Source organism: Festucalex cinctus, chromosome 18 (assembly GCF_051991245.1).
Source record: "Festucalex cinctus isolate MCC-2025b chromosome 18, RoL_Fcin_1.0, whole genome shotgun sequence".
Classification (NCBI taxonomy): domain Eukaryota; kingdom Metazoa; phylum Chordata; class Actinopteri; order Syngnathiformes; family Syngnathidae; genus Festucalex; species Festucalex cinctus.
The window spans coordinates 5,981,702-6,004,110 of record NC_135428.1 but is presented as its reverse complement, the minus strand read 5'-3'; the positions used below and the strand labels follow the sequence as shown (position 1 = coordinate 6,004,110).

At 37.6% G+C, this 22,409-nt stretch overlaps 1 protein-coding gene across 4 annotated transcripts in view; it reads left to right on the top strand.

Annotated features, from left to right (window-relative positions):
• The window catches only part of LOC144006413 (seizure protein 6 homolog), a 108,381-nt gene extending 89,710 nt beyond the window's left edge, over positions 1-18,671 (top strand). Inside the window, exons 9-18 of one of the 4 annotated variants that reach the window (XR_013279807.1) lie at positions 1,191-1,329; positions 10,785-10,981; positions 12,508-12,702; positions 13,985-14,176; positions 14,363-14,557; positions 14,708-14,746; positions 14,856-14,964; positions 15,046-15,142; positions 17,092-17,172; positions 18,271-18,671. Coding sequence is in view for 2 of the 4 variants with exons in the window: in XM_077505249.1 (XP_077361375.1) it covers positions 1,191-1,329; positions 10,785-10,981; positions 12,508-12,702; positions 13,985-14,176; positions 14,363-14,557; positions 14,708-14,746; positions 14,856-14,964; positions 15,046-15,208 (1,229 nt within the window). In the remaining 2 variants the exon portion in view is untranslated. Of the gene's footprint in view, positions 1-1,190; positions 1,330-10,784; positions 10,982-12,507; positions 12,703-13,984; positions 14,177-14,362; positions 14,558-14,707; positions 14,747-14,855; positions 14,965-15,045 lie in introns of all 4 variants that reach the window. The other 3 variants (XR_013279806.1, XM_077505250.1, XM_077505249.1) reach the window with 3 other exon arrangements.
• The last annotated feature ends 3,738 nt before the right edge of the window (positions 18,672-22,409 follow it).

The following is a 22,409-nucleotide window of genomic DNA, read 5'->3' as shown; positions in this document are numbered from 1 at the left end:
GTGAAAAGGGCTCTTGCATAAAAATTAATATTCAAGCACGGCACATAACATTAAGTGCCAAGAACACATTTTGTGAATTTTCACAAAAATCAATTAGCTCAAATTTTTAATATTAAACCCGTTATCATGCGTACGGCCATCCGGTGGGCAAATATTCCTACAAAATAAAAAAAAATAAAAAATATAATCATAAAAAAGAAAAAAATATTATGCCGATTATCCAAATGGTTCAGGAACTGCTACAAACTTATGGTGCACCTTTTTTGTTCGTTGTTTTCGGCAAAATTGCCCGACTAATGAGGGGTTTTAAGTTTGTTTGTCCAGCATATCATTCCAAATCTGCAAAAAAAAAAAAAAAAAAAAGATTAAGCCTGCTCACGTTGTAGCTAAGCAATGCCTGCCATCTAGTGGTGATTGGTAATATTACAACTTAAAAACTATACATGCGCCCTGCGTATTCACAGTTTGGCACACCTGGATTCGCATGTTCGCCGTTTTTCTTTTTCCATTATTTATTTTTCAATATTTTATTGAATTTTGGATTTTTCCTCTCTTTATGCTGTATGTGGGGGAAAAAATACACTGAATGTTAATCAGCGTTTTTTTTAAGAATTTTTCGGGTTTATTGAAATAAAAAGAAACAAAGAAAAGAGCCTGAACTAAATTGAAATTTTGTTCTTTTTCACGTTATTAACTCATTCACTCCCAAAAAACGTATTTCTACGTTTTTTTAGGTTTTTGTTTGCTAGAGTTTTTGTATGAAGGCTTTGATGCAGTTTCTGACCTGAAGTGGTCGCTTAAAGCGATGGTAGTTATTACAAAAAAAAAAAAAAAACGGCCATCAGGTGGCAGCAAAGTATAAGAGATCAACCAGGTCCATGTTGCAACAAGCTCTTTTTCCCAGTATTTTCAACAGGTTTGTGAATAATGATGAAACTTAGCTAAATCTAATGCTAATTGCTACAAAACATAAAAACAGATAAAAAATATACCGTACATTTGTATTTTTTCCCTGATGAAAGAAGAGACACATTTTTCTTTTGGTAGGTTCCATGTTTTTATAGTAATAGAGCCTTAAAAATGGCTGGGAGTGAATGAGTTAAAATTGACATTACTTGACATACTATTGAGGTGTTTACATCAACTGTAGTATTATCGTTTTTAAAAGCTTTGTCCGTCTTTTATTGCAGCTGTTTGCAGCGGCGAGATTACCGACTCTGCCGGCGTGGTGTTGTCTCCTAATTGGCCCGAGGCCTACGACAAGGGGCAGGACTGCATCTGGGGCATCCATGTGGAAGAGGACAAGAGGATCATGCTCGATATTCAAGTGTAAGGCGCTGCACCCAGGTGTACGAGCGGAAACTCGCACGTAAAGGGCTCGGAGGTCACGCTGACCTCAAGACGTTAAATAAAGCATCTCCAGACACAAGCGCATGCCATCTCTTCCGTTTCGCTTTCTCTCTCGCCCACGCCATGACAGGCACATGGGAAAGTGTTTCTGTAGTTGCAGTCGCTAATTAGATTTTTTATTTTTTTTTCCATCCTCTACATTAAGCATTCTGCCTCGCTTCCAGCACGTTCTCCGACCAGATTAGCCAGTAAGCCTTCCTGCTCGCACTTCCCTGGTGTGTCTCAGAGTTGGCTTTGAAATGAATATGCTCTGGCAAGTGAACTACCCTGAGCCACTTATCCGGCCCTCCCAACTGGAACTCAACACACATGCACACAGATGTCAACATTAGACATCAGCGCGGGCGCCACATTGTTTCTCCTTCACCTATATTACTTTTTAGGCTAACGTCCCCGCTAACAGTTTCCCGTCAATGAGATATTACCAATGTTTAAAGAGCACGTCCTAAAAACGTGCTCCTCATATTCCTTCACCCCACGAGCAAAGAAAAAAAAATCAAGTGATTTTTCATCAGAATGATTCTCGTTTTGTGCAGGCATATAAGGCAAAAAATAAAATAAAAAATGTATAAGTGATGATGTTATTGCCTGAAGCGCTTGCACACACGAGGGCACGGGGAGGTTAAATTTAAACCAGCGGGAATGCTGCCGCAGGCTGTAAAAAAATTGACTCGCAGACAATCCCTATCACAGGCTATTGTTGGTTATTGGGCATGCTAGTCATGTGCACATTGAAGCATTTCCTGCATTACGACTACAATGATGTACATATTCACATTTCGCAAATAAAATTTAGCTTAATGCATAAATTAAGTCGAAGTAAATATCTTCGCTAGGGGGTGTGCCCAAAAAATCGATACGGCAATATATCGTTGCAGGCCTCATTACAGTACACGTATCAAAACGCAGGCGTCAGAATCGATATTGCTCTTTAGCTTTAAATAGGCAGTTAATGTTTGCCTTTGCAGCTTGCATTGTACCAAAAAAATAAAAAACAGCATCGTTTTTTAAGTTAATTGCCTTCAATTAATGCAAAAAATAGCTCACCGGTGATTGGACACTGTCTTGGCTAAGAAAAAATATCAACATTTATTTACTTATAAACTGAACATGGCACGTGTCTTAATGTACCAATTTTCCGATATTTTGTTTAAAAAAAACGAAATTGAATGTGTTACATGAAAAAAAATGCTGTTTTTATTTCCCCAAATATTTTAAATAAGCACATTTCAGATCTGTCATTTTAATACTTTGATATTTTTGCTCATGCCTATTAGTAAATTTTCCTGGTGTGTGTAAAATATCGGGATACGTATCGCCTTTAAGACCATGTATTGGGATACATTGTATCGCGATACGTATCGTATCGTGATCCCTGTATCGTGATACGTATCGTATCGTGAGGTTGGCGGCAATACCCAGCCCTAATCTTCGCAGCGTTTTGAGAAGGTTGACGAATATTAGCTTCAAATGTTATTTTCAGTTTTCATGTTTAAAATTCCACGTACAAGAGAATTGGGGCCGCAAACGATAGAGTGGTTGGCGTTTGTCACGAAGGTTGAGGGTCTCAGCCCTGTCAACGTATCCTTGAGCAAAATTACTGAACCTCCAATTTTTCAGATGTCAGTGTGTAGGAAGGTAGAAAAACATTTTACAAGTGAAAGCCCATTCATCGTTAAAACCCATATCTGAAGTTATTTTGATTGTCACCAATTATCCATATCCCACAGTCTGGAGAGAAAAGCCAATCTTTACATAAATGATGTCAAAGTATCACTTATATTGCACTTTATAACAAAGTTTAGACAGTTGAGGTTCAACAGAGACAATCTCACTTTAGAACGTTGTGTCCCGGTGGATTTCGCCAGCCTCATTGTTTTGTATCACTTTTACTTGCGTAAACAACACACGAACAAGTAAACAAGCCCATTTTGGGGGCTATTTATATGTCAATCGCACAGTTGTCATAACTAGTCAGACCATAAACTAATTAAAAATGTGTTTAAAATCTTTATTTACTCTTACATTTACGTTCTCATTCTCATCCGCATCAAATTGCTAGCATGCGTCCCATGTTTTTGTTATTCCAGAACTACATCCTGCTTCTTTTTCTAAGAATCATGGGAAATGTAGTCCTGCTAGCTTTATGCTCGCAGGTCGGACAGAACACGACCTGAGCGTTTCTTGTGGCACAGGCCAGCTTGTTGTTTCGCACTGTTGAACTGTCAACCAAGATAGCGGTTAGCATTAGCTAAAGTAATCACACAACCACTGCTCACCAGTTTGACTGTGATTTTTTTTTTTTTTTTAATAAATAGGCCTAATAACTAGTGAGAATTTCTTGTATATTAGATTTTCAGTAAAATTGTCGTGACCCGCTTTTTAATTTTGAAAAGCTGGTCACCCTTGCTAAGCTACTAATTAATAGAAGCTAATGCTGACAATGCTAATCCGTAAAACCATTCGTGATGGCCATCATTTGAAAATGGCAAATTTTCACCGCAAGGACAACAGTGCCCAGGTTGCGATCTTGTCCATATTTGGATGTGATTTCATAGCAAGCAACCAGGATATAAAAGTGAGGCTTTTGTTGTGGCTTGGTCTATTGTTAGCACTCTGAAATCACTCAACCAACTTCTCACCTTTTAGATGTGCCATGTGATGTCAGCACGCTCTCGAATTGAACATATTTCTATATTTGAAGGTGTGTTTGAGGGTGACACAGCACATACACAATAAATGGGTTCGACAACAGGGCACGTTGCAGACTCTGTTTCAAAAAAATAGTTAACTCACAAGAGATTTTCTTGATTGTTTAATTTCACACTTACTGTGTGGGCAGACACATGAGCCAAATTTGTATACTATACGCGTGTATATAGAATTAAAATTCTCATCTCCATTTTCTATAGCACTTATCTGCATTTGGTTTGTGGGTGCCCCGGTATATGTTTTTGAAAACACCATTGACCTTTTCCAATCAATTACAGGTCATCCGTAAATACAATTGACAATTAAGGGCAATTTATAATGTTCTATTGTTAACTAATTCACTGCCATTGACGGAAAAAGACGTCAAATGATGCATTTTTTTGCTGGTCTGGGAATGAATGTGTTAATAAATAACTTTAAAAAAAAAATCAAAGTGGCCCTTGCAGCTTTCTATTTTTCTCTCTGTGGCCCTCAGAGGAAAAAGTTTGGACACCCCTGCTGTACATTATAGCAACAATTTATAATTGCTTCATTGATTTTTACCATGTTTAACTCATTCACTGCCATTGACGGAGAAAGACGTCAAATGATGCATTTTTTTTGCTGGTCTGGCAATGAATGTGTTAATATAACGGTCAATGATTTTTTTTGTGATGTAGATGCAAGGGACAAGGGTGAATTTTCTACTTTCTTCCTTCCTCACTTCCAATGAATACAGCGACTGTTAATGTCAATAATGTTCTCCATATCAAGCCCACAGATCAAATGTACATTACAAGATAACATTTGATTCAACTCAAATGACTTCAGAGAGTCTTGCATTTCATTCAAATGTTGCAATCGCGACTGATTGATATCGAATGTTCAAAGTCAATCACTTCACCTTGGTGGAGAAAAAAAAAAAAATCTGAAAAGTAAATAAGTTGAATATGAGGTGAGCTGATGATTTCCATACAGAGCTCTCAAGGTTGCCGATGCTTGACCTTAACAGTGTTTGCTTATCTTTACAACAAAGAGAAAATTAGCGGGTGGCTTTTTTTTTTAATTTTTTTGTCAAATTTGTTTGCTCCTGTCACGCGTGTTGACTTGACAAAAGCTCGTCAATGAGTGCTGTCTCATTATTAAAACGAGAGGGGGGGGGCTAGTCCACACCTCCCCACAGTAATGAGAACATTTTCCAAATTATCATTCATCACCGTGCTTGCGCTGGAAATGACAGAGGAGCAGCGTGCATAATGAGCACTGATTAATTTAGGCCAAACAGGAGGGCTGGCTCCTCACTAATTAGCAATGGCGGCAGACGAGAGGTTGCAGCTGATCTGCACCTGCACAAGGTTTAAGAAAATGTTTCACGTTGTATTCCACAATAGGGAACTGTTAAAAAAAAAAAAAAAAAAAAGGTTTCCATTGCACATATTAGGTTTGGGGAGCCCTCATGTGGAGGTTGGCACCACTACACTGTAACCTCCAAGCTTCATTTGAAAATAGAAGCCAGCAATTTAGCCGTCAAATATGAGAGCAATTATGATTTTCAAAAGCATGACACTGAAAGCAAGTTAGATTCTTTTGGATGCTTGTTATTCAAAATGAGATTTTACGTTTTGAAAAAAAAAATATTCCTTAAGATAAACATTTAGAAAATTGGGTTAGCATGATAAATTGTCGTGAGAGCATGAAATTTGTTGAAAAGGTATCAGTCAAGACATTCAGTTGAGTTCAGTGGCTGGTAGTGTTTAACAATTGAATGATGATGTACGTCTCTCGGCTGAAGGGCACTTTTGCTTTCCCAGCTTGTGTCCGTGTTGTTTGGAATTGCAAAACCACGATGACGGTGATTTGTCTGACTGAGGTGACAATTTAAAGAGCTATCAAAATGATGGGGCAAATGACAAGGCAGCGGTGTTGTTACTTGAGTCTTGTTCTCTGAAAGCTTCTAGATTAGACTGGAGAAAAAAAAGGTTAAAATGACATTTTTGCTTGAGTTTAGGATGCCGGTGTGAAACTGTGACAAACACATTTAAACTGACAACTTTGAAGCAAAAATAAGGACCATCTTACGAGGGCTGGGCAATGCAGTCAAAAAATAAAATCTTGATTTTTTTCTTCCAGTCATTACGATTGTAATCGATTTGAACCTAAAAACCCAACAAACTTAATTAAAGGTTTCATTTATTTTAAAAATAATTCCTGTGCAAAATGTTCTGACAACAATAATGTATTCTGATTCTTAATTAGTTGCTAGCTATTGTAAACGTGTCTTGTAAACTACCCATCCAACAGCTTTTAATAATCCAGAAGACAAAATATGATTTCACGATTTAGAAAATTTTCAATAATTTAATTAATCGAATTAATTTGATTTATTGCCCAGCCCTACATCTTACTATCTACTGCTAAAATAAAATAAAAAAAAAATAAATCAAATCTTGAATAAAAGGGTAAAAAAGGGTATTTATAGTGATACATGTAATGTAAAAATGAAAACTTGACCCTTGATATGATCATGTGAATAATAATGAGTCAAAACTAACCCAATATTGGTCAAAAATTGGAACGACTCTTTTGTTTTGTTTTTGTTTGTTTTTTAAACAACCTTACATCTAAAGAAACACAATCCATTGTTTTGCATTGAATTGATTATTGTACAATATAAAAATCACAATAAGGTGTACTGGTTGTTTCAACAGTATTTTGGACCACTAAAGTAGGTGATTTGGCGTTGCTATGGCAATGACAGTGCACCATTCAAATGATTTAGCACGTGAAGTATTAAATTACAACTCTACTCTAAATGAATGTAGACTGAGAATGATGCTAAAAAAAACAAAACAAAACAAAGAAACATGTTTTGGTGCATGTGAAGAAAAGAAGAAATACACCAAATACCCCTGCCATATGTTGAAGCCAATCACAGTTGATAAGATGGTTAACTGAAAGATGCGCATTGTCCGGGGTGGTCTGATTGTTGTGAGGCCTTTGGGGGCTTGATAAGGTTCCATTGTGCGTTGTAAGCCTTGTTCACATTGGCTGTGGTCAGGAAAGAGCTTGAACTGAATGAAAGTGTGAAGTGAGGAGATAATAAAAAAAAAAAAAGAAAAATGCAGAAGGAACGACATCACTTTATTCAATATTGATGGTATAAAGTAGGGGTGTTAAAAAAAAATCGATTCGGCGATATATCGCGATACTACATCGCGCGATTCTCGAATCGATTCAATAAAAAAAAAATCGATTTTTTTTTTTTTTTTTTTTTTTTAAGAACTCAGAATTGTTCATTCGGTAGTCTTACCGATTCAACGTCTTATCATATTGCCTTTTTTTTTTTTTTTTTTTTTTTGTGTGTGTGTGAATCGATTTTTAAACTCCCATTTTTAATGGAAAAATATTCAACAAAACGTCTGACTTCGGGTTAGGATTCACACCTTGAGCATGGAAGAATGTTATATGAATGGAACATTAAGCCTTAATATTTTATTTTAATGCTGTTCAAACATGAAACAGATTACAACCTCTATAAGACTGAAATTTCAGATAAATAAATAATACATTTTCATATAAATCTTACACTACAAGCTTACTGATTAGTATTTTCTAAATTTAAATGAAAAAAAATCGCAACAATCGACTTATAAATTCGTATCGGGATTAATCGGTATCGAATCGAATCGTGACCTGTGAATCGTGATACGAATCGAATCGTCAGGTACGAGGCAATTCACACCCCTAGTATAAAGTAACAATGGCTCGCTGACATATGCAACCTCCAGCATATTTCGCAATATTTTCACATATAACTGTTTTTCCTTTTTTTTTTCCTGTTTTATTTATTTATTTATGTTTTCATTAATTTTTTTAGCTTGACCTTATGCCTTGGGATATACACATCCATGAATCCATACGGCATGCGAATAATTGATTGGTTCTTCTCAATTGCTGTACTTGGTGCAGGTTTTCGCTGAAGGCTGCATTAAAATTCTGGAGGACAGGAAATATGTATTATTTATTAGTATTTAAATGCAAAGTCACTTTTTCCAAAATTGTTCCCCTAACGTCGATGAAACAAGCTGAAGTGGGTGTTTGAAAGGAGATGAGAAGTGATGTGGTTGAAACTGTGAATAGGAATGTGGAGGAGTCGGTTTTCCTTCCGAATATCACACTTAATATTAAATCATTCAACTCACATCACCACGTGAACCAAAATGAAATCTAATCTAAACAAAGTCAGCAAAAAAATCATGGAAATCTTAACCAATTATTACTGGAAATATTCTTATGTATTTAAATTATTCATTTTAATTTCTAAGTAAATATTTAACTACCATCTGCCACAAAATGAATGACCAAAACGTAATATTTGGCAGAGTGTAATTTGTATCTCCCCTTAACTCACTCATTCCCAGGACATTTTCACTGTTTGACTAGATTTTGACTGATTTTGCAAGGCCCATAGAATATTGTGCCCTATTGCTATAAAAACATGGAATCTACCAAAAGAAAGATTAGAGCCTCTTCTTTCATCAGGAAAAAAAAAGTACATTTCTACCTGTTTCCATTTTGCAGCAATTAGCATTAGGATATGGCTAAGTTTCATCATTATTCATAAATCTGTTTAAAATAGTGGGGAAAGGAGCTCTTTGGTCTCTTATACTCTGCTGCCATCTGCTGGCAGTTTTTGTAATCACTACCATTGCTTCAAGCATTCTCTTCAGTTCAGGGGATGCATCAAAGCCAACACGTATAAATGCATCGTTGGGAACACAATAATATTTGAAATAGAACGTATTTATACGTTATTGGGAGTAAATGAGTTAATCTAAACGACAGCTAAAAGATAATAATTGATTTCCAGAAACTCTCTTTTACTTATTTTCTTACTAAAAATGAATGAATGTACAGATTTTTATTTTTATTTTAAATGGCCTCCGTCAATTTGTTGTAAGCTTGTTCACAATTTCTTTTTCTTCTTTGTGTTTGCTTGAGCAAATCAATGCCATGATAGGCTCTTTATCATGACTTGATATGTTGGTGTGACGACAATATACTTTTTGAACTAAATCCGCTTGTCATTTTTGATTTAGAGGTGAGCGTTTTTTTGTTCAACCCAGCCCGCTTTAAACTAATCGTATTAATTATTCTTTCAATTTGTTTTGGGGGGCTTAAAATGAGAAGCGGAACTGATGAAGTCTGTTTATCGTCTCACCCTAATTAGCCCGGGAGTTAACGAATTCAGCTGTTTTACACAGGAGATCCAAATATTCCCAGAATTATTTTGTCATGAGTGTCAGCTGTGAGGGTGATCAACTCACTAACTAACCAACATGTGACATTGACTTTTTTTTATATTCTTTATTAAAAAAAAAAAGTGACAGGTGATAAAGTCAAAAATAAAAACATTGTCACACAGACTTACAGAAAGTCATTCTCAATTTACGCCTATTCAGACCACGTCTAAGCACAGGGTGTGGTGTGATCTCTATAGACACACTTTGTAGTGGTTTGGTCCACACACCCCCCGTCATTTGGTATGTTCCATCTCCCCCCCCGACACGTAGGGGGCGAAGGAGAGCAGCTGTGTTGTCGGTTACAATAAAGCCTACATCAGGGGTGTCCAAACTTTTTCATTTGAGGGCCACATACAGAAAATCAGAAGGACGCGAGGGCCACATCATGTTATGAGGAGAAATTGTGTTTAGTCCTAAAAATTGTACAAATAAATTATTTGTGCTTTTGCATATTTAGACAAATGCTACAGTATATAAATCAATTTGTTTGTCATATGGCAGTAGGGTTATTATAGTTTTGGAATGTTTCATTTTAGTTCATTTTTATTAGTTTTCAGGGTGGTTCTGTTAAGTTTTATTAGTTTAGTTCTTTAAAAAAATGCTTAGTTCTAGTTTAGTTTGTTAGTTTCAGTATTAGTTTTTTTTTTTTTTTAAATGTGTATTACTTGTGCGCAAAATTTAAAAAATACCATGGGAGTAAAGTCATCTGAAGGTGTTTTTCTATTGGCTGCTGCTAGATGGCGTCACTTCTGTGTGACATACTTTCAAACGTCATTATTCCGGTTTATATCACAATAAATCTACTAAAAATCACATTTAAAATCATCCCCAAAGGCTCATGCATTAAATTAATTCCCAAAGACTAAAACGAAGGACATTTTTGCAATAATTATAGTTTTATTTTAGTTAGTTTTGTAAACATAAAATGTAGTTTCAGTTAGTTTCATTTTTATTTTATTTCGGTAACAATAATTGTTTTTTTTTATTTTGGTTTTAGTTTTTACATTAGTTTTAGTCAACTAAAATAACCTTTCATGGCACCTGTTTTTCGACTCCCTCCCTTCTTACTTTGACCATCTCCAAACATTTTTGTTTTATTTTATTTGAACTGTCAAATGCAAATTTTTAGCATATGTCGCGGGCCAGTGAAAAAATGGACGGCGGGTCGCAAATGGCCCTCGGGCCGTAGTTTGGCAAATCAATTATCAGGGGTCTGCTCATGAAAATGAGTGACTGTACGTAAACCCACCACCAAAGTGTTGTCAACTTCAAAGAAAAATAGATATGTAGAGAAATAGCAGCTAACATTGTTGGCCAAAGCTAATCACAGCCAACAAAACGCAAAAGCAGCACTAATTAGCTTTTCCATGTGTATCGTAGACTCAACTTGGGGAAAAATGACCTCCTGACCTTCTACGACGGTGATGACCTGTCGGCAAACATTCTTGGCCAGTACAGTGGCAAACGTCCTCACTTCAAGCTCTACACGTCCATGGCGGATGTCACCATACAGTTTCAGTCTGATCCTGCGACCAATATCTACGGCTACAACAATGGCTTTGTGGTCCACTTTTTTGGTAAGATTTAAATGCGCGAGGAGAAACCCAATTCGTGTGCATGTAATTCAGGAGGAAAGATCTGGATATTTTTTGTTGTTGCATTGTTTCTTTGCTGTAGCTCTGTTTGTCTGGCTCAACACAGGTGCGCTGCGTTCGATAACAGAGACAAACAGGAACACAATAATTGGGTACACTTAATTGTGGGCTGCTTTGCCTTGACGCTTTGTGTTCTTTTGCCATGCGCCATTGTGCATCAACTGGTGCCAAGCAGCCTGCTGCGTTCCTCCCGGCAAACATCTCAAGCCTTTGTTTACATTTGCGTCCCAAAACGGCTCTTGTTTTGTTCTCATAGAAACCCTTGCTTTTGTATCACCTGCTGTTACATGATTTGATTTTTTTTTTTTTCATCCTTTAAGAAGCACGCCTCTCTTCCTTTACAAAGAATTTACAAAGTATTTTACTGTTTGTCATCTCTGGACCTAGCAATGAAATAGTACGTCATTTCTGAGAGATGTTTTTGCCCAGGGTAAATGCTATCATGATGATCTTTAGTCAAATTAGAGCAGCTGTTAACAAACCACAGAATAAAATAAGGACCGAAATGAATCAAAATTAATTTAGTGATTCCTATTCCATTATCGATAGTATCAATCCAATTCTTTATCGATTCACTGATCGATTCTAACTAGGTAAGGGAATGAGAGTATATCAGGGTACACCAATTCTGGTCCTCGAGGTCCGGAGTCCTGCAGGTTTTAGATGCTTCCGCCTACCAACACACCTGACGCTAAAGATCAGGATCGTTATCAGTCATGCTGATGAGCTGATTATATGAATCAGGTGTGCTAGTGGGCGGAAACATCAAAAACCTGCAGGACCGGAATTGGTGAACCTTGACATATATTATTATTTCAATTATCATTATATGATCTGATAATACAAAAGATGTTTCTATCCTGCTGAAATTAATTTCTATGATCTTTTCATTGGTTTATAGCAACTTATAACAACGTATTCTATTTACGTGCAGCATAACAGCTAAATGCTGCTTCACCATGTTTGCTTTAAAACATGGGCTAATATAGGGTTTAATTTAATTAATTAAAAATAGCAAGTGTACAACAATGCACATATTGCCACAAAAACCTAAAGAATATTTGTGAATTATTGATGTAAATCGTGTAACTCAAGAAAACTTTTTTTTAAGTAAAGGAAATACAATAGCTGACAACAACTCAAATTTCATGGAAACTATATTCTAAACTCAAAAGATCCAGTATTTTTTTTTTCAGGAGTGAGGGAAAAGGGAAGGTTATGATCAAAAACGTATGAAAAAAAAAAAAAAAAAGTTACATTGCGATATTAAATTTGGTCCCACTGTTACTCGGAATTAAGTGGAAATGCTTGTAGGCTCATTTGTATCAAGTAGGAAAAGACGACAACAGCATTTGTTGTACCTTCTCCAGCATAATATCTCAATGCATTCACACAATTATTCATCATCCACCCGGCACACTGCATTATTTCATCACCAATGTCCCCAGAGGTGCCGAGGAACGACACCTGCTCCGAGCTGCCGGAGATCGCCAACGGCTGGAAGAGCACGTCGCACCCCGACCTCATCCACGGCACCGTGGTCACGTACCAGTGCTACCCTGGATTTGAGATGGTGGGCTCCGAGATCCTCATGTGCCAGTGGGATCTCAGTTGGAGCGGCGATGTGCCGAGGTGTCAGGAAGGTGAGGAACACCCTGACACCGCCGTGTAATGAATGTCAGATGTGTCACAACTAGAACTTTATTTTTGATTATATCTAAGGTGACATCAGTTCATGTTCCTTTTCAGTGCTCTGTCTCACAATTTTTATTGGGCTTATTTCATGAAAGACGTGTTTTCGGACAGATTTATAGCACCGTGTACACTAATAAATACAGGATTTAAACTACTTCTCAATTTACAGACCAGGGCTCGTCTTCATTTCTGGTGGTGATTTTGTCCTAAATCCCCGCCCCCCCAGCCTGCATTTTGCCATTTTGTGTTTGTTTTGTAAAAAGCGGGACGTTTCTGTGGAAAAACACGTACGGATTTTTTTTTTCACTCACTCACTCACTCACTCACAGAAGCTTACATGTGTGAATGAGTGAGTGGAAAAAAATAATCCGTGCGTGCTGTCAAATTGCCGCGGGAGTGACGTCAGGCAGCCGGCAAATTCGCCCGTCCCCGTTTGCGACACGCCCCCCCGCTCTGCGATTGGCTGGAGGGGTGTAAACACTGTCTTTCCACAGAAACGTCCCGCTTTACAGGATTTAAACAAACAAACTACTTCTCAATTTACAGATCAGGGCTTGTCTTCATTTCTGGTGGTGATTTTGTCCTAAACCCCCCACACCCCCAGCCTGTATTTTGCCATTTTGTGTTTGTTTTGTAAACAGCGGGACGTTTCTGTAGAAAGACAGTGTTTACACCCCTCCAGCCAATCGCAGAGTGGGGGGGTGACGCGTCGCAAACGGGGCCGGGCGAATTTGCCGGCTGCGTGACGTCACTCCCGCGGCAATTTGACAGCACGCACGGATTTTTATTTATTTATTTTTTTTCACTCACTCACTCACTCACTCACTCACTCACAGAAGCTTACATGTGTGAATGAGTGAGTGGGAAAAAAAATCCGTGCGTGCTGTCAAATTGCCGCGGGAGTGACGTCACGCAGCCGGCAAATTCGCCCGGCCCCGTTTGCGACGCGCCACCCCCCCCGCTCTGCAATTGGCTGGAGGGGTGTAAACACTGTCTTTCCACAGAAACGTCCCGCTTTTTACATAAAAAAACACAAAATGGCAAAATACAGGCTGGCGGTGTGGGGGGGTTTAAGACAAAATCACCACCAGAAACGAAGACAAGCCCTGATCTGTAAATTGAGAAGTAGTTTGTTGGTTTAAATCCTGTATTTAAAAAGTGCCTTTTCCAGAGTCAAACCGGCAGACTGGGCCTTTAAGAGCTAACTCATAATATTTCTTCCCCCCCCAGTGGTGACATGTCCGGACCCTGGAAATGTGGAGCACAGTCGGCGAGTGAACACGGGCACCCGCTTTGCTGTTGGATCGTCCGTGCAGTTTTTCTGTCATAAAGGTTACATCCTGTCGGGCAGCAGCCTCCTTACCTGCTACAACCGAGACTCGGCCAAACCCAAGTGGAGTGACCGGCTGCCCAAGTGTCTTCGTAAGCTAAATATTGTGTTACTCATTGTATTTACTGACGTAAATATTGTTTCTCAAAGTGAAAGTTGTCAACAACGCCTGTTTTTTACAGCTCTGTAAATGCTAACTAAGACCTACAACTTCCTGTCAACCCGCTCCCCATCTCTTGCGAAGGATTACAGTCGTACTCACAAATATTTGTCTTCAGCTGAAAAGTACGAGCCATGCAGGAACCCCGGTGCCCCCTCCACCAGTGCGCAAAGTTCCGAAAAGGCCTTTTACCAAGCGGGCGAGATGCTGACCTTCTCCTGCCACCCGGGCTATGAGCTGCAGGGCCCGGCCACAATCTACTGCATCCCCGGACATCCGTCACAGTGGAACAGCACGCCACCTGCTTGTCGAGGTGAACAAGAGACGCTTTCGAGCTCACAATTTTCATGAGCTATTGATTTTCTTGCTGCAAAAAACAAGATTTTTTTTTTGAGTGCGACGTGCGGTTTGTCTCACAACAACAACAAAAAGGCGCCAACGCTGACTAATTGTCTCTTTGCAGCTTCCTCGAGTCGATATGTGAATGAACACAAGCTGGACGGTGAGTTATGCTTTGAAATGTGGCTACAACAATACGTCACTATTAGTTTTGTGATATATATAATTTTATTTGTGTGTGTGTGTGTGTGTGTGTGTGTTCTGACCCACAGTTGTCAATACCGATTATGGCATTGAGGGAACCAATATTACCCTCGCCGTCTTTATTCCGACTGCAATTATCTTGGTGGTTGTTCTTGGGATTTATGTTTGCGCCACAAAGTAAGCAGTTGTACTCCACATTTGACGCATGACCTTTGCGAATGAACGCGCATTACATGATGCTCCCTTGTTTTCGTTCAGACTCCAAGGGAAGTCTGTCCGCATGCCAACATCGGCGCCGCCGTACGACAACATGGCCGAGGAGCCCGCCTTCGACAACCCGGTTTATGACAGAGGAGTAAGTACAGATGATGTGGTGGCCATGCAAGCCGTGGACTCGCAAAATACCAGCGTGCTGTCCTGAATCATCCCCCCGCTTGTCTGGCTTGCCATCTCATGTTTCACCACAAGGGGGCACTCACCACTCATCTTCCCGTCACCATTTCCCATCAGCGGCAAGCAATGGAGAACAATTGGTACTGTATATTTAAATACAAGGGTTACGGATCTCTTATCCACCATGACAGTTGTTGGCAAACTTTTACTTCTCAAAGTACCATCTAAATAAGAACTATTATTAGGTATTAGTTTGGAATTGTTCATCAACAATGTATCAATTTTTATGATTCAATCAAAATGTATTTCGCATAAAAGTTAAATAAATTACTGAATTATGACAACTTTAAAATCAAACTGCAGTCCAACTAGATGCGCAATTTCTGGAGAAATTGTGAGGGAATGCTGAAAGCTGAATGCTAATATTTGAATGCTTGTGGGAGATTTATAATAATGTGAAATGACATTGAATAGAATGGATGTTAATAACTGGACAATGTTTATTATATGAAATTGAACTTGGACTTAAATCTGCTGCTGTAACTGGATACGAACGCTGGTCTCCTACACAACACTCATTTATGGAATAATGCGGCATAACATTGAAAGCTGTCATTGAAGATGAATGCCGATTTTATGGGATTAATCTATATTTATGTGATTAAGTAATGCATGATATAATATTTAGCTCATATATTTGTGTCTTGTGGAAATGGACACATTTACAATCTACAGTGGGAGTTGGGATTCAAACCCGCAACCCCTTGGTCACTGCACTTTACCAACTGCACCACCACGGCAGTATCAAACATCTAAGAATGATAATGAGTGGTATGGAATGGAGTGGAATGCTGACTGAAAATTGAATGTCTCTTATATTGAAAATGAATGGGGATTTTTATTTTTATTTTTTTTGGTATATATACCGTATTTTCCGCACTATAAGGCACACCTAAAAGCCTTCATTTTTTTTTCAAAAGCTGACCATGCGCCTTATATATGGATCAATATTGAGCCGCAACAGGTCTCGCTGTCAAGACGCTATCGGTGACCCTGCACGATCGGTGACGCGCATGCGCAGAAGATCCCGCCATCTTGGATCGCTAGTTAATGCTAATACTTTACATCAGAGAAAATAATAAAACAGCTGTTTATTCATTTTGGGAGTGAATGGAGTTGTCAGAAAGCTGGTTTGTAATCTATTAATAAAGTTTGACTGACCTGTTTTGTTGACGTTCCCTTTAGCGCAGCACCATCTAATGGATGCATAACGTAACCCCAGCCTCTACTGTAGCAACTTATAAATGGAAAAAGTTTTAAAATATGTCATTCATTGAAGGTGCGCCTTATAGTGCGGAAAATACGGTATATAAAATGTTAAATTGTGCAAAAACTGTAAGTAAGTGGAATGAGAAAAATATAAGTCCGGTTGGCGTGACTTTTTGGACCACGCTAAAATGGGAACACTGTAAATCGAATGTCATACGTGGAAATTTAAAGAGGTCAATGAAGTGAAGAGATGTAAAAAATAAGCGGAATAAATACTCGGGCTAACATACGTGTGAACGCTATATTTTATTGAAATTATTTCACATTCTGCTGGAGGGAACTAGATGAGAATCATTGAATTTCTCCCTTTCATTTCCTCTGGATCATGTTGCATGTGGTGCAAAGAACACATGTGGAAGCATCACATCATTCATTATGGTAAGACAAATTAAAACTTAACAGTGATTGACTTCTGTAGTTGATTGAGAGAGGTTGGTCCTCAAATGACACTGTTCACGTTCTACATTATTTTAAATGCATCACTCCATTTGTCTCCATGATTTCACCATCACAGCAGAATGCATTTTGTTGACGTGGTGGTTATAAAAGCATCCGCTCCAATTCTGTCCTCTTCTCCTTCAGCACTGGCAGGCACATTCTCGATACTAAAGCTGTCGTCCTGTCATTATGTTCACGTTGGCGCCACTTCACAACAACTAAGAGGTGAGATCTCCGGCCGTCGCTGAGAGCGCATCTAAGTCACTTGTCACCTGAGCCGCCAGACCACCATTTGACTACCTCTTCTAACCAGTCACAGTGTTTCATAATCTTGTTGATGAAAATTTGATGCCGGCTTCAGAATGCTAAAGTACTCCTGGGTAACGTCATGTGTCCATATAGAGATAAGCAGCTGTATGATCCACATAAAATAATGAACAAAGTCTTTGAATTTTTTTTTTTAAATAAATGCCCTTGATAACAAACTATAACATTGATGCAAAGTATACACAATTTTAATGTTAATTTAGTAGTTATAATGCCTTGCGAAAGTTTTAGCCCCCTTGACCTTTTTGACCTTTTGTCACATTTCATACTTCAATCATATTTATTATTATTATTATTATTATTATTATTATTATTATTATTATCATGTTAGGAAGAACCAACACCAAATGGGACACAATCGTGAAGTAGAACAAAATTTATATATTTTAAACTTTTTCTACAAATATCATTCACCCCCTTTTCTCTCAGTGCAGCCAACTGACTCCAGAAGTTCCCTGATGATGACACTTTCGCAAGGCACTGTATATACTGTAGCTACATGAATTATGATAACTACAACTGGATATAAGCCCCCCCCAACTACAGTTTGCATCGGCTTCAAAATGCAATCAATCCATCTTGTGCAGGTGTACCAATTAACGTGCTCTATGTTGGCCTTTAAGTTATGCGTCAGAATCATACCAAAAGCCACACATACATGCAATAAATTGAGAACAATAGTGCTTCTTGTATGGAGTCTAATGTCACGTGTTTGCAAAACATAGATGGAGGACATGTGACTCGCAATTAAAACAACTAATCAACCTATTAATAACATCTGTGTATTTATTTTTTATTTTATTTGTAATATTGTCTGGTTATATTTTAGATACAGTAATGGTCTTTTGACATATGTCTGGCTGGCATATTTACTTGGCCTTTGTATATATTACAACTCAAGACAGACTCTTTGTATGCTGTACAAACATGTATAAAAAATGTTTCACAGATTATATCAACTGCCCTTTGACTGATTTGTGTGTCTGGTCTTTACAGGACTAATGAAAGAAAAAAAAAAAAGATTAAGAGGTGTCAATTTAGAGACCTTGAATTGCTCAAGCTTTGCCTTTTGGGATCTCCCTCTGCACTGTTCATCTTTTCCTTTGAGGATATTGTAAATATGTCTTTCCAAGGTCCGACTCTGTGAATCTGTGGATCGCCATGGTGATATTTTTATAAACTTAAATTGCTTATGACAGAAGGTGATCACTTGATTTTTCTGTATTTTTGATGCCCTAACTCAGTAGCAGACCTTGAGGGGGGGGAAAGGGGGCTTTTGTTGAAATGTGTTCGACACAAATTCCGACCATCGAGCTTTCTTTGTCAACTTGCCAATATTACTGTATTTTGTTTGCGTGTCTGGATCTGCTCTTTGTAAATAAACTGCCTGTCCAATACACGTGTCTCCTTTCTGACTATAACCACCAGAGGAATCTTACTGAAGTTAGTCGTGCAACAACAAATGGGATACAGGACTGTCTCAGAAAATGAGAATATTGTGGTAAAGTCCATAAAATGCCATACATTCTGGATTCATTACTAATCAACTGAAATATTGCAAGCCTTTTATTTTTTATTGTTTTAATATTGCTGATTATGGCATTTTCAGCCAAATATCTTATCTCAAAATATTAGAATATTTCCTCAGACCAAGTAAAAAAAAAAAAAGCCATAATCAGCAATATTAAAACAATGCTTGCAATATTTCAGTTGATTTGTAATGATTCCAGAATGTATGGCATTTTTTTTTTTTTGCTTATTTAATTGCATTACAGAAAATAATGGACTTTACCACAATATTCAAATTTTCTGAGACAGTCCTGTACATGCAGTAGCTGCATAACATAAGTCAAACCGTACAAAAACAACCATGCATCACACTTGTTGCATGAGTACAAATGATTGATTATTACAACAACAACAAAACTTAATCAAACCATGTCTTAATTATAGGGTAGGATGTGCATTTACATGGAATTCAGCAAGAGTTCATTCACTGGACCAAGCTGAGAATGTGATCATTTCACATTTTTAATAACTCTTTATTTCGTACTGCAGTCAGTAAATAACGTTGACCTGAGCTAACGAGTGAAATAAAATATTAAGTTACATAAATAAAACAATATTTTTAAATATGGAAAAAATAATAATAATAAATACTGTCAGGTTGACTGTGGTTGTGAACCCGAGCAGAGAAGTAGAATGGGGAGGCCGAGGTAAACAAAAGGGTTTTATTAATTAAACAAAAACAAGGTGGTGCACGAGGTGCTGACAGGAAACAACAAAAACAACAAAGTCCTAAATCCAAGCAAAACCAAATGGCATGACGATGAATTGGCAAAACGTGGAAATGACAATGGACCGACAAAGACTCAAACAAAAGCAGGAAACAATGCGCCAACTAATTAGACAACAAGGGCCACCTGGGCAGGTTGTGGCATGACAAGCACAGGTGTACAAGATCATACGAAACGAGACAGACACTGACAACATGAAACGCAATACTAAAAATATTTACTTTTTTTTTTTTTTTATAGGTCTGTATTTACTGTAGTTAAACAAGATGATGAGATCTAATAATACGATATTGTCAATAGAGGGTGCTATAGCACTGCAACATTGCTAACGGTGGTCGTTACTCTTCTTGAAGACAAAAAATCAAATGAAAATATTGATAATAAAATACGATTTTGTGGTAAAAGTGACATGAGTAAATGTTTTGTTTTTTTTTCTTGGCTTTTTGAGGTTTTCCTTTCCATCTCGAGGAGTTTAGATCAGGGGATTGAGTTGTTATTTGTCAACTGTGGACGTGTGACGCGATCCGAGATGTTTTTATAATTCAGGACTATATGAATGAATTTGACTTTGTTTGACATTCGCACCTGCCATGTAAACAATATTAAAAAATAGGATAATTTAAGGACCACTATAGTCTTCCAGTATTTCCCTCCCATATTCCTTTATGTACCTTACGTATTAACATTGTACCACCAGGTGGCAGTCTACTACCGAGTCACGCATCCAAGCAGGGAACCCGCTGGTAGGCCGTCATGAAAATATCATGCATAACCGATGTGGTCTTCCGTTGTTCACAGTGGCTCACGATTAAAATGAGACCAGCTCACAATCCAGAGGAGACCTGAGCATGGCGCTTAATACAGCAGACCATTATGGACCTCCCGCTAAGTGTGTGCAGCCTGGGGGGGGTCGAGCAGAGCAGACAGTACACTTTCCAGGCGCTGTGGGATACATTTTATGAGACATCGTTTAATTTGGGCTAATGACTCGTTCAATAGTAGTATTTAGCAATAGTGCCCCTGTGTATGTGTTAATTCATTACAAACAGTCTCAAAATTAGGGCAGACGTGTTTATTGGGGACACATTTTAAATGTAATATTCTTTGTCTTAGAGCAAGTAGAGTTTATTGTCTGTTTTTTTCTGTGAGTTTAAAAGAAGAAACGGCATAAAAAATATCATGATATTTGAATACAACTATGGACCAGTATCTAATTCTCTCCAAAATTGCGTTATTTTAATAACAATGTTTAATAACAACTACAAGATTTTTTTTGTGTTGTACTGAATGCATGTCATGCATTTTTTTTTTTTTTTTTTTGAAAGAATGCTCTATGTATTTTACTAATTTTTTTAAGTAGAACTACAACAAATCAGAAATCGAGAATAAATCCACAAGCACAATCATAGTGTGTGCTGAGCATATTTCCTGAACCATATGTGTTTATGCGTCAATAACATATTTATTTTTAAAGTCCTATAATGGAGTACGAGTGTCCAAACTACGGCCCGGGAGCCATTTGTGGTCCACCATCCATTTTTCAACGGTCTGCTGCATTAATTAAAATATTTGACAAGTCTAGAATAATAAATAAATAATTAAATAATAGAAATAAATAATAATATATAAATAATATATATAATATAATAATATATAAATAATAATAATTAAATAAATAATTTACAAAATAAATGTATTTATTAAACACATAAATAAATCCATAAATAAATAAATAAATAAATACATGTCTAAAAATAAAAAATAAAATAAAAAAAAAAGCTCCTCTACTTCTACTAAATTGGTTTATATGCCGTACGGTACAACCAGATACGCAGAGATACAAATAAAATCTTTTTGACTCAAAATAATTACACATTTTAGAAGCAAAAACAGCTTCTATTTTTTTTTGCTCCGTGTTCATGTCTGATTTACAATAGGAACATTAATGGTCATCTTCCTAATTTTTTTTGCCCTGAATATGGAGATGGAATTTTGTCACTCTTCAGTGCAAGTATGGATCTAGTCTAGTGTGATACACGGCCGAAGCAACCCAAAAATCCTGAAAATCCTCAACTATTTGATATATTGCAATATGAAGATATGATGTAGCAATTTTACAAAATAGCTAGAAAATATAAACAATGTTGTTTTCTTGATTGATTTATTTCTATGTTCTCAACGACGTAAAAGAATTTAAATGTGGCCATTGCGCCGTATGCAGCTATATGAAAAAGTTTGGACACCCCTGAGTTGTCTATTATGTCAAATAATACAGCTGATTCATGTTTTCATCACATTTTAGTAGGACTATGTACAAAGAAGTACAAAAGCTATTTTTGTCCTCTTCTTTTTTTTTGCACAGATGGAGTGCAAAAACAAGTACACACATGCTGCTGTCATAGCCTAGTTCAAACAACATACACTAGCTGATACAATACTCAAATTATAAAATGACACAATAGCGATCTTTTTTCAGGGACTGAAAGAAAATTGACCCTGATTTTTTTTTATCCCCCCCCCCCAAAAAAACATTTATAAAAACCTACTGTACAATACATGCTATTTTACACTCAACACAATTTTTTGGAGGTCATGTTGGTCCAGCGGCAAAAATCCAGTATGTTCTGGAAAACTTGCTGCTTTGTGTGAACATCTGTATGCAAGTGTGTGGCTGCGAGTCTGTGTGTGGCGTACATGACGGGGAGATGGGGCTTTATACGAGATGTTTTCCTTCCAGGACGCTGAGCATGTTTGAGATTGAGGGCTCTGAACAGAGAGGGGGGGACAAAAGCAAGCAAGCCAGAGGGCGGAGGGGAGCGGATGAACCGGTGAGATGAT